Raw genomic sequence first — 12,795 nt, 5'->3', positions numbered from 1 at the left:
AAAGCAGAGCAGTACCAGACTCACCTGCACATCCGGGCATGGCCTCTTAATGGGGGGGGATTGGCTGGGAGAGTCACCTGTGCCCAGCTCCGCTCGCCCCAGGTGCTTGACCACAATGCAGCATCTCACTTGGAAACCCCTAGAAAATGGAAAAACCTGAAGTGGTAGGCTGGTTGGCTCAAAAGAGAATTTGGCAAGACCCACCCACGTCCATCTAAGATAGAGGGGACAAAGGGAATCTGGTACTGGGGAATTGCTGACCCAGAGCGGTAGCCAACCAGCCAAACACACTTACTTCTCCCGACACTTCTCCAGGGCCTCATCAGCCAGCTCCTTCAGGTTCACAAGCTTTTCCCCCCTGTAGAAGGCATCTTTGGGGAGCAATAGACATTCCAGGCCTTAGGAAAGCACCACACTCCCAGCCCCTTATCCCTAGTGAGCACAATGTTCATTGAGCCCTTCCTGAGGTAGGCCTCTTGGCTCTAGCTCTTCCAGTTGATTTCAGCTGACAGAGGGCCAGGTGAGGTGGAATCAGGAGTAAGGGCAGGCAGTCCCTACCCTATATGCTGAGCAGTCGTAAATACCAACTAGCCGATGAGAGACCAAAACTTCGGGTATGGCGGTTTTGGGAAAGGGGTGAGAATTAGTCACCTGTAGTGATAAGAAGGCTGCAACTGGAATCCAGGATCCGTTCACATAGAGACTCTGCAGAGAAGCCTGCAAACTAGGAAAAGGAAGAAAGACTGAGGGAGAAGAGGACCTAGGAATTAAGTAAACAAGGAAAGGAGACACTCATAAAACCTTCAGGGTTTCTAAGCTATGGTCCTAGAAGAAACTGGAGAGCTGATATGGAACCTATGACCCAAACATTCTAAACTCCTTAGTCTGATTCTTAAGATCCTCCATCATCCAGGCCTAACCTACTTCTCCAGAGCCCTACCCCCCACTAGGTCTCTTTTTCCAGTCCAAATTCCTACCACAATGGAGTGCAGAGCCCCAAGACGGGCACACGCCAGCATGGCCACGACAAGCTCCGGTATCATGGGCATGTAGATGGCCACTCGGTCACCCTTCCGAATGCCTGCAAATAAAGGACACAGATCATGGACCATGGACCCTTCCTGCTGCTACTTGCTCCTTCTCATTAAGCTACTGCCCCCCAACGGCTGACCTTTCCCCTATACCATATTCCTTCCATTCCTTGTCTACTTCCCCCAAGTCCTCAGATACCCCAAGGCAGGACCCTGCAGTTCCCTTCTTATACTCCCAACACTCACCCTGTTTTTGGAGAACATTGCTGCATCGACACACTTGGACCAGAAGCTCACGATATGTGATCTGGGTGGTCTCCTCTGGTTCATTGCCCTCCCTGAGATATATCAGAAAGAATCAGTCATTAGGGAATATAACATCTTCCCCCAAGCAAAAAATAGGAACAGTCATAATAGCCATTCAGGAACACCAAAGCTCCTTATGAATGTCCTGTGAGGGTGAGCTGTCTGCCGTCACACCTTGAACTGACTGGTCAGACACTTTGGTCTTTTAAAGTATACTTTATATACAAGCTGTGTGTCATTGGAAGATGCAGTGTCCATCTGTGAGCCTTATTAGGTTTCTAAAATGGGATGATGGTCCCTTCTCTTCCATCCTAGGGATGTATTAAGGAGAAATGATACCACAGATGTGTTTCTTCCTGAGCACAGTGTCAAGACTGCACTGGTGTTATTCAAAGTGGGGGCTCCAGATCACTTGCACCCAGGGGAACTTATTAAAACGTAGATTCCTGAGCCCTAACTCAGACCTACTGAATCAGAATCACAGAGTCCAAGAATCTACCTCTTTATTACAAGCTGGTATAAAGATTCAGTTGGTGATTCTTTTTTATTTTTTAAGATTTATTTATCTATTTTAGAGAGAGAGAGAAAGAGCATGAGCAGGGCGGGTAGAGGGAGAGCAAATCTCAAGCAGACTCTGCACTTAGTGTGGAGCTGACGCAGGGCTTGATCTCATAACCCCGAGATCACAACCTGAGCCAAAACCAAGAGTCAGATGATCAACTAACTGCACCACCCAGGCGCCCCTCAGTTGGTGATTCTGATACAAATTTAAAGTTTCAGTGGTGACTAGGTGGCTCAGTCCGTTAAGCGTCCAACTCTTGATTTTGGCTCAGGTCATAATCTCCTGGTTGTGAGACTGACCCCTATGTTATCAGGTTCCATGCCAGGCAGGAAGCCTGCCTAAGATTCTTTCTTTCCCTCTCCCTCTACCCCTTCCTTCTTCCCTTCTCTAAAAAAGTTCCAGAATCACTACACTTTTATCATCTTATTTCTGTCTACCTCCTCAGCTTTGCCTCCCATTCCTTTCTAGATTTCAGTCTAGTTTCCTCCACATTGGCCTACTCAACAACTACTATGTGCTATATACATGTATAGAAATAAGGCACCGATGAACAAAACAAGCAAGATCCCTGACAACATGGAGTTTATATTCCAATGACAGTACAAAAATTATACAAGTAATTTGGGGTGCCTGGGTGGCTCAGCGGGTTAAGCCGCTGCCTTCGGCTCAGGTCATGATCTCAGGGTCCTGGGATCGAGCCCCGCATTGGGCTCTCTGCTCAGAAGCCTGCTTCTTCCTCTCTCTCTGCCTGCCTCTCTGCCTACTTGTGATCTCTCTCTGTCAAATGAATAAATGGAATCTTTAAAAAAAAAAATTATACAAGTAACAAATATAAGCATTATGAAGGATATAATGAATGATAGAAGAATGAGTGACTAATTAGAAATACTTTATTATTTTCTTATTAAAGATTTTTTTTAAAGATTTTTTTTTTATTTGACAGAGAAAGAGATCACAAGTAGGCAGAGAGGCAGGCAGAGAGAGAGGGGGAAGCAGGCTCCCCACTGAGTAGAGAGCCTAATATGAGGCTCAATCCCAGGACCTTGAGACCAAGACCTGAGCCGAAGGCAGAGGCTTAACCCACTGAGCCACCCAGGCACCCCTGGAAATACTTTGTAAAAAGACATTTTAAGGAACTTTCATGACTATATGTGACTATTTAATGGCCCCTGGTGGTTTTTTTCAATTTTATGATTATATATAATATATATATTATACATAGATGATTATATATATATGATTATATAATATATAATATATTATTATATAACATGATTATATATATTATATATTATATAATATAATTATATAAATAAATAAACATATTTATATATTTATATAATCATATTATTTAATTATATAATATTTTATAATTATATAATATATAATTATAATTATATAGTAAATAAACGTATTTATATATTTATATAATTATATTATATAATCATATAATATTATACAATATATAATATGATTATGATTATATAATATATGATTATTTATGATTATATATAATATATATATTACATATATACAAATGGTACCACAACAAAAGATATGTAATGAGAAGTGTCCCTCCCACCCCTAGTCCCCAGTCACCCTGCCAGCTGGCAACCACTGTTCATTCCATATTGTGTAACTTTCCAGAAATAGTCAATATGCAGACAGGACCACTTAGGAGTGGTTGGAGGGTTAGAGCAACAGAACTATTGTGGACTGACCAAGATAATCACTTTGGAAGAAGATTACACTGTTAACATCTTTCATAAGATCCTTTGGATATTGCTGAAGATGGAAATTTAAAAACCAAATTCAAAAAACTGAATTTTATTACTCTTCAGAAGAGAGATAAGCACCTCACAGTCCCCAACCAAGCATGGATGGGAAGAGGTAGGAAAGAGATGTCCCACGGACAGGCCTATTACAGAAGCATTACATATATGTATTTATGTTTACATATTCTTGGTTTTTCTATACAAATGATGGTATACAATACACACCATTGTGTATAGTGTTTTTTTATTGAGTATAATGTGCATCCAATAAACTATATGAATCTTAAGTATAGAGCTCAGTCATCTTGCTTTTTAAAAAATTTAATATACCTTGATATAATTCTTCATTAAGACTTATAGTGCCATTTCTTTTTCTTTGTCATCTGCATAATGTTCCACAGTTTGTATGTGCCATAGTTTATCTAACAAATAAATGCTTCAATGAATATCTTTATTCAAATGTCATTTTACTCACTTGCAAATATATCTGTAGGACGAATTACAAGAAATAAAACTGTTGGGTCAAAGGATATGTACATTTTAAATATTAATAAACATCAGAGGACAACTACTTTAAATAATGGTCCCAGAAGGCCTCCCCTTGGGGAAGTGATGCTTGAGCTAAAAGACCCAAGTAATGAGAAGTAGTCCACCATATGAATTCTTGAGAAGGGTATCCTGGGCAGAAATTTGGAAAGGCCATGAGGCAGTAAAGAGTTTGGCCTATTCAAAGATCAGTAAGGAAGCCAGCATGGCTGGAGCATAGTGAACAAGAAGGTAAGAATGAGAGTTAAGCAGCAGCCAGATCACATAGGGCCTTGTAGTATTGGTAAGAAGTTTGAATTTTATTTTAAGTGGGCTCCTCCTGGCTTCCTACACACTTTGGACCATGCCATCGCCTCTGCTCAGTATCCCTTCCCCTTACCTTCTGGCACCAAAACCACATAGCCCTCCCTAAACACTGCAGGCCATTGCTCTCCCTCTCTTTTCTTACTACCCAGAGTACTCAAGAAAGAGGTAACTAAAACCCAGAAAGAAGTAGTAGCTTGGCCAAGGTCAAATAATAAGTGGAAGAGCCAAGAATAGATCTTCAGGTCTTCTCATTTCAAGGCACAACTCTTTTGCCTCACAGTGTGAAGGACAGGGACTAGCAGGGATACTAGGCCTTGGAGGTTACACAGAAGATTATCAGCCTCTTTCCAGCTCCTGGCTTGATGAGTCAGTTACTATCCTCTCGTTGGCTTAGCTTCCTAGGGCTAAGAGAAGCCAAGCACAGAGAGCTCTCTAAAGTGAGAAGGAACACAGAGAGAGGAAGCTGGCAAATGGCCCTGAATGCCAGAGGCAAAAAGCCGTTTCCTTAACTGGCCCACTGATAAGTGCCACAGAAACTTCAGAATATCTCGTTATAGCTAAATGCCAACATATACCACACACCCCTGCACACCATATCCCCATATGTGTACCACATACCAGCTCACCTATGTGTACTTGAAAGCATAAAATCACATATACTAATATACAAAACACTGCACACATAAAAGCTGCCCATTTGTACACAGAGGCACAAATAAGGAGAAATATATGGACCTAAGACTCAAACACGGGCCTATCTGCAAGTACATGCACCATACTTATGTACCTATCTATGTTCACAGCTTGCCCCTCCCAAAACACTAGCAAATCATTGTTTTATTTGCTTCACATAACTGTCCATTATTTGAAATTATCTCATGTGTTTTATTTGCTTATATATTACCTATGTCTTTTATTGGAATATAAGCTCCATGGTAACAGAGAATTTGTCTGTCTTGTTCACTAATACATCCCTAGAACCTAGAATAGAGCCTGGTACATAGAAGGTATACAGGAACAGATAAGCACAAACCTATTTAAGAACTGCTTACTTAAGCCCACTTCTCATTACACACACACACACACACACACACACACACACACACAGTGTACATTCCTCTCCCAGGTTCTGGGCTCAAGCTATGCATTATTGATATAGGCACCTTACTTCTTCCAGTGTCTTCTTTCTCTGACATACACACCAAGCTGGGGCCCCTGGCTCATTAGGGGAAGGAGGTAAACAGAATACTAGCCTACTACAAGCTCCCAAGCCCTCTAGATTTTGAGAAAAAATTTTAAAAGATTTTATTTATTTATTTGCCAGAGAGAAAGCGCATGTGAGAGAGCGAGAGTACAAGAAGGGGGAGCAGCAGGCAGAGGGAGAAGCAGGCTCCCTGCTGAGCAAGGAGCCTGATGCCGGGACTCAATCTCAGGACCCTGGGATCATGACCTGAGCCGAAGGCAGGCACTTAACAGACTGAGCCACCCAAGTACCCTGGATGTATGTTAAGAATTTTTAAAAGAGGGGCGCCTGGGTGGCTCAGTGGGTTAAGCCGCTGCCTTCGGCTCAGGTCATGATCTCAGGGTCCTGGGATCGAGTCCCGCATCGGGCTCTCTGCTCAGCAGGGAGCCTGCTTCCCTCTCTCTCTCTCTCTCTCTCTCTCTGCCTGCCTCTCCGTCTACTTGTGATCTCTCTCTGTCAAATAAATAAAATCTTTAAAAAAAAAAAAAAGAATTTTTAAAAGAGGGGCGCCTGGGTGGCTCAGTGGGTTAAGCCTCTGCCTTCGGCTCAGGTCATGATCTCAGGGTCCTGGGATTGAGCCCCTCATCGGGCTCTCTGCTCAGCGGGGAGCCTGCTTCCCCCTCTCTCTCTGCCTGCCTCTCTGCCTACTTGTTATCTCTCTCTGTCAAATAAATAAATAAAATATTTTTTAAAAAATTTAAAAAAAAAGAATTTTTAAAAGAACATTCAGTTTAGTCTCCTAACTCCAAAGAGATCCAAAGAGGCCATTTAAGGTGCTCAAGGTCACATGGTGGTTTGTGGCACAGAAGATCTCACTTTCCTTATGATCTATCAGTACTATCTTTTTTACATTTATTGTGGCTTTATATTTCCCATTACACCTTGGGTTCTTGAAGGGCAGGATCATGTCCTCTTCCTCTCAATCTCCTCCAACCTCAGTTGGCACAATAAGTACTTTAGGTTCATGGTTGAACCATAGAAAACCTAATAACTGATTAATGACTGGGAAGACTGGGACTCCCCTTTTATATGAGGGACAGTTACTGTATTGGAGATTTTAGTTCCCTAGACTAGCAGAGAAGTAAAACACAGGACAGGAGGAAAGAGCTAGGGGAAAAATAGGTGGGAAAAGCTAGTTTCTTCACAGAAACAGAGGGCAGGATCTAACCTGGTGGGTTAGGCCTTCTAGAGGAGAAAAACCCAGATGAGAGAAGCAGTCAAACCTATTTTGAGAGGACACATAGAACTGAGCTGTTTAGCCTGGAGAAGAGAAGATACTGAGATACGTGACAGCAGTATCTGTATCTTTGTTGCTTCTACTCTGGTTCAGGCCACCTTCATCTCTTGCTTGTATGACCACAATGGTCCCAAACTGGTCTCCTACTTCATTCTTATCCTCTTCCAATCCATACATCATCTGGAATAATCTATTAAAAATCATACCACCTCCTGCTTAAAATCCTTTAGTGGTTTTCATTACATGTAGAAAAAAATCCAAACTTCTCCTATGCCTTGTATCTTCTCCAGCTCTTCTTGTCCTATTGTCCCATTTTTGCTCAATAGACTCCAAACACATTATTAGCCTTCCTACTGATAGAATATGCCATGTTCTTCCCCCAGTTTTTCAAATGGTTTGCTCTGTGTCATGCTTCAGATCACTCTAAGTAGCATCAGCCCTTCCTTTTATTCTTCATCACAACACTGTTTATTTTTTTTTTAAGATTTTATTTATTTATTTGACAGAGAGAGAGAGAGAGAGAGAGGGAGAGTACACAAGCAGGTGGAGTAGGAAAGGGAGAAGCAGGCCTCCCGCCAAGCAGGGAGCCGATGCAGGGCTCAATCTCAGGACCCCGGGATCATGACCTGAGCTGAAGGCAGACGCTTAACAACTGAGCCACCCAGGCACCCCTGTTTATTTTTTTCATAGCATTTTTCTCAAGTGATAATTGTATTATTATTTATTTTTCTAATTGTCCATCTCTCCTACTAGACTATGTTTCACACAGACCGAATTGGTATTGTTCATTGCTGAATCCCCAATGCCTTGCAAAGAAACCTGTATATAGTCAGTGCTCAGTAAATATTTGCTGAATAAATGAATGAACCTTAAGAATTATTATGGGAAAGAAGCAGACTAGTGTTACGTAACTATAAATCGAAGAGGTGGGTCAATTGGGAGATTTCCATATAAGGAAAGCCTTTCTGTCAGAACTGTCCAATGATAGAAGGTATTCCTTCAGGAGCTTCCTAACTCTGGAGATACATAGAATCTAGGATTTCCAGGGATACTAAAGAGCAGACTCCAAGACATGGCTGGGACCAATCAAGCAAGGCCAATGTGTCTCAAGGCAAGATCACACAGTGTTAATAATGCAAACTCCCCAAAGAGCTGCTGAATAGGATTGTACAGACTGGGCCAGGGAAACCCTGATACCTACTAGATCCTTCTCCAGGGAATGGGGACCTTAAAATTCTCATTTTATAAGCAACCCACGTGATTCATGTTTTCTGAAGTTTGAGATGACCTTTAAGGCTCTACCAACTTTGAGATTCTTTGATTATGTAAAATTAAGAAAACATATGAAATAATGTGTTCTCTGATCCATAAAGCGTTGCACAAATGTAAGGCACTCAGATGGAGGTATGCCCTCAAGTCACTTTCCCTTCCACCAAGGGAAGAGGGAGTGGGAGCAACATAACTTTACCAATTAGCAAGACTAATGTTCCCTCTGGGTACTCCTGCCCTAGTCACAGTGAAGAAGGAGAAGGGCTGGAGGAGGAGGTAAGAGGAGGAACACCCCAATGACTAAATCATAAATCACTTAGGATGCCAGAGGAGGACAGGGCTTTCAATGTCCACTACCCTTATTTACAGATGAGAAACCTAATACATAGATGGGAAGTGATGGCCTCAAGGTTACTTAACACATTAGTAGCTCCATTATTCTAAAGCAGTGCTATCTAACACAGTAGCCACAAGCTACATATAGCTACTGAACACTTGAAATATGGCATAAGAACTAAATGTTTATTTAATTTTAATTATTTTAAATATTAGTAGTCACCTGTGTCTAGTCATACTATCTAAATGTCTAGTCTAGGTAAAATAAATAAATAAATAAATAAATGTCTAGTCTAGGTAGTCTCCTCCTAAATGACATGGTCTCTAAAAGGAGGATTTTTTTTTTTTTTTCCAAAGCCAGAATTAGCATTAGGAAGAAAATCAAAGTGCAGGTGTCCTGAGAACTATAGAGCTGAAGTCCACCAAGGATGGATTTTAACTTAGAGTCACCCAAGTACTTAGAGTCACCCAAGAGAATTAAAAACATATACACCTAAAAAGCTTGTACACAAATGTTCATAGCAGCATTATTCATGATATTAAAAAGAGAAAACAAACCAGATATCCATCAACTGAAGAATGGATAAATAAAATATGGTATATCTATACACTGGAATATTATCTAGCATAAAAAGGAATGAAACATTAAGTCAATCAGGGAAAGACAATTATCATATGATCTTACTGATATGTGGAATTTGAGAAACAAGGCAGAGGATCACAGGGAAGAGAGGAAAAAATGAAACAAGATGAAACCAGCGAGAGAGAGATAAACCATAAGAGATTCTTAATCTCAGGAAACAAACAGGGTTGCTGGAGTGGAGGGGGATGGGAAGGATGAGGAGGCTGGGTGATGGACACTGGAGAGGTGTGTGTTATGGTGAGTGCTATGTATTGTGTAAAACTGATGAATCACAGACCTGTACCCCTGAAACAAATAATACATATGTTAATGAAAAATCTATTTTAAGGAATAATAAATAAATTATTATTTTTTTTAAAGTAATGAAGTAGGGGCACCCGGGTGCTCAGTCATTAAGCATCTGTCTTCAGCTCAGGTCACGATCCCAGCATCCTGGGATCAAGCCTGCATCAGGCTCCTTGCTCAGCAGAAAGCCTGCTTCTCCCTCACCCACTCCCCCTGCTTGTGTTTCCTCTCTCCCTGTCTCTCTCTCTCTGTCAAATAAATAAAGTCTTTAAAAAATAATAATATAAAATAAAAAATAAAAAAAGGAATGAAGAACTGATACATGCTATGGCACTTGTGAACCTTTAAAACATTATGGTAAGTAAAAGAAGCTAGAAAAAAAGGCCACATGTTGTATGATTCCACTTATATGGAATGTCCAGAATAGTCAAAGCCATAGAGACAGAAAATAGATTAGTGGTTGCCCAGGGCTACAGTGGGCAAAGTTGGAGGAAAATGAGGAATGACTGCTAATGAATATGGAGTTTCTTTTTCCGTGGTGAAAATGTTCTAAAATTGGATGTGACGAGGGTGCCTGCATGGCTCAGTCTAGGGTGCCTGCCTTTGGCTCTGGTTATGATCCCAAGGTCCTGGGATCGAGCTCCATGTCAAGCTCTCTACTCAGCAGGAGCCTGTTACTCCCTCTCCCTGCCACTCTCCCTACTTGTAATTTCTCTCTATGTCAAATAAATAAAGAAAATCTTTAAAAAATAAATAAAATAAAATAGGTCATGTTGGGATTGCACAACTCTGTGACTATACCAAAAATCATTAACTTTTACACTTAAATTAGGTAGGATGCAAGGTATGAATTGTACCTCAAATTTTAAAATTTTGTGATTTTGATTAGAATTGCAACAACAGACAGATTAATCTGAAAAAACAGACATCTTTACAAATCTTCCTTTCCAGAAAGTTTGCCTCTTAGCACTATTCATTTATTCATTCATTCATACTGTTCATTCATTCACTCATTTATTCTCTTTCTATTTGCCTCAATATTTGGCACTAATTTATTTTAACGTTATAGTCATATGTATGCATCTATTTACTTCACTGGACTGTAAGTTCCTTAAAGGCAGACAAGACATATTTTTATCTTTTTCCTCCTCAGTGCTTAGCGTATAATGTGACACACAGTGGGTACTTAATACATAATTGTGAAATAAATGGGTACAAGAATGAATGAATGAATGAATGAGGTTCTCTGCTCATATGACCAGCCAGATCCAGGCTAATCAGAGTGAGGAAACATGGAAAGAAAGGGGATTATAGAGGATACGAACAAAGTAGACAGATGCTAGACAGGCAGGGGGAAATGGCAGACATAGAGGGAGAAGAGGGAGAAGAATGTAAAACTCACAGAATGGGATTTGGAGAAATATCAAGAAAAATTTCTTGAGCCCCTAAAACTGGGCTCAGTTCTGGACTCTGCCATGGGAGAGACGGCAATAAGCCCCTGGAGTTAAGGTTCAGGTTGTGGGACTTGTGCTTTGCAATCTAGGCTATTACTGCATCATGTCCTCATGCCAGCTGTTTTCAGGCTTTGATCCAAGAACCTTGTGCCTGTTCCCCTCGGCCTAGGTGGCTTTGGTGCCAGCTGGATTCTGCAACTCTTCTCTGTTGACAAGGCAGACCTAGGTCAGTATAGAAGGTAACCCTTTCCCACTGCTAACATACCTACTTCCAGGAGGGAAATCATATACACTCATTCCTTCCATATTGTGCCCCTTGCTAGCCTTTCCCAAAACAAAGTGAATGAGGGCAGTCCTCTCAGATCCTTTATTATCAGAGCATTTGGCATGTGGCCTAAAACAGAAATATGCCTAGAACAGAAAAAGAAAGTGGAAGGAACAGCCAAGGGCACTGTTTTATATGTACATCAGGTGTCTCAATTTTGACACATGCAAAAATATTTATTACAATGGTTCTTTGTTATTTCGGTAAATAGCATGGTTGAAATCATTAGTTTTCATGGTAGGGTACCCTATTCCTATGGGTAGTTGAGCAGGAAAAGTTTTAAAAGTATCCAGATTCTCAACTTCGATATGTAATCTTTCCTAACACTGATCTGTCTGCGTTGGTTCTCCTTTCTCACTTTCTCCTTCACAAATATACTTCTCCCACATTATTTAAAAAAAAAAATGGGGTGCCTGGTGGGCCTTTGGCTCAGGTCATGATCCTGGGGTCCTGGGATTGAGTCTCGAGCCCCACCTTGGACTCCCTGCTCAGCAAGGAGTTTTCTTCTCCCTCTACCCCTCCCCCTGCCTGTGCACTGTCTCTCTTTCTCCCTCAAATAAATAAATAAAATCTTTTAAAACTAAAAATTAAAAAATTTTTAAATGCCATCTCTCTCTCATCCAACATTTTATCTATACCACACCAAGGTTAAAAAAAACAAAAAACAAAAAACTTCCAGAGTGCCATAGGGACAATTTGAGAACTGTAACCTCAGAGGAAAAAGCTTCCAAGAGAGCAAATCAGAGAGCTTTCTTAAGAAATCTATGCTGAAAGGAGTAACATTTTAATTTATCCAGGTGACAAACTCATGGTAACACTACTTGCCTTATTTGTCTTAGAATTATAATTCAGAAGTTAAATAGTTATCATATTTATTTTACTTGAAAAAGAAATTGGGCATTTTCTAACAAAGTAAATCTCATTTGGCTGATAGTTAGCAGTGAGAATTTGCTATGCAAATTAGGTTATATGGTGGACATTTTCTATAGATAATATGAGCTAAATTTGCAGATCCAAGCTTTCAAGAAAGACATATGAAATATATACATGTATACAATATAAAACACATTGGAAATTAGATTTTTTGCAGTTATTACTTTTTTAAAGATTTATTTGTGAGAGAGAGCACGCACGCATTTGAGTGCATGCACATGAGCCCAGGAGAGGGTCGGAGAGAGAGGGAGAAGCAGGCTCCCTGCTGAGCAAGGAGCCGGAGATGGGGCTTGATCCCAGCACCCTGGGATCTTGACCAGAGTTGAAAGGAGACACTTAACCAACTAAGCCACCCAGGTGCCCCTTTTTTTTTTGCAATTATTTTATCTTATGATAATGTTTAGATGTGAACTTTAAAATGTGTAGAGTTAAGTAATTTTTCAAAACTCTTTTAGGTATATAATTTTTAAAGTTTAAGACCACTAATCTACAAAATTATTTTTCTGGAGCACCTGGGTGGCACAGTTAGTTAAGCATCTAACTC

The 12,795-nt window shown here is 40.6% G+C and overlaps 1 protein-coding gene across 3 annotated transcripts in view; it reads right to left on the bottom strand.

The window, feature by feature from the left end:
• The window catches only part of ACSS2 (acyl-CoA synthetase short chain family member 2), a 47,725-nt gene that overhangs the window by 13,030 nt on the left and 21,900 nt on the right, over positions 1-12,795 (bottom strand). For all 3 annotated transcript variants that reach the window (XM_047744100.1, XM_047744098.1, XM_047744099.1), the window contains exons 3-7: positions 1,278-1,369; positions 978-1,081; positions 652-724; positions 296-371; positions 25-139 (exon numbers count right to left, since the gene is read on the bottom strand). In XM_047744100.1, coding sequence (XP_047600056.1) covers positions 25-139; positions 296-371; positions 652-724; positions 978-1,081; positions 1,278-1,369 — 460 coding nt within the window. The remainder of the gene's footprint in view (positions 1-24; positions 140-295; positions 372-651; positions 725-977; positions 1,082-1,277; positions 1,370-12,795) is intronic.

The sequence above is a fragment of the Lutra lutra genome, chromosome 9, assembly GCF_902655055.1.
Source record: "Lutra lutra chromosome 9, mLutLut1.2, whole genome shotgun sequence".
NCBI lineage: Eukaryota > Metazoa > Chordata > Mammalia > Carnivora > Mustelidae > Lutra > Lutra lutra.
This window is presented reverse-complemented; position numbering and strand designations above follow the sequence as displayed.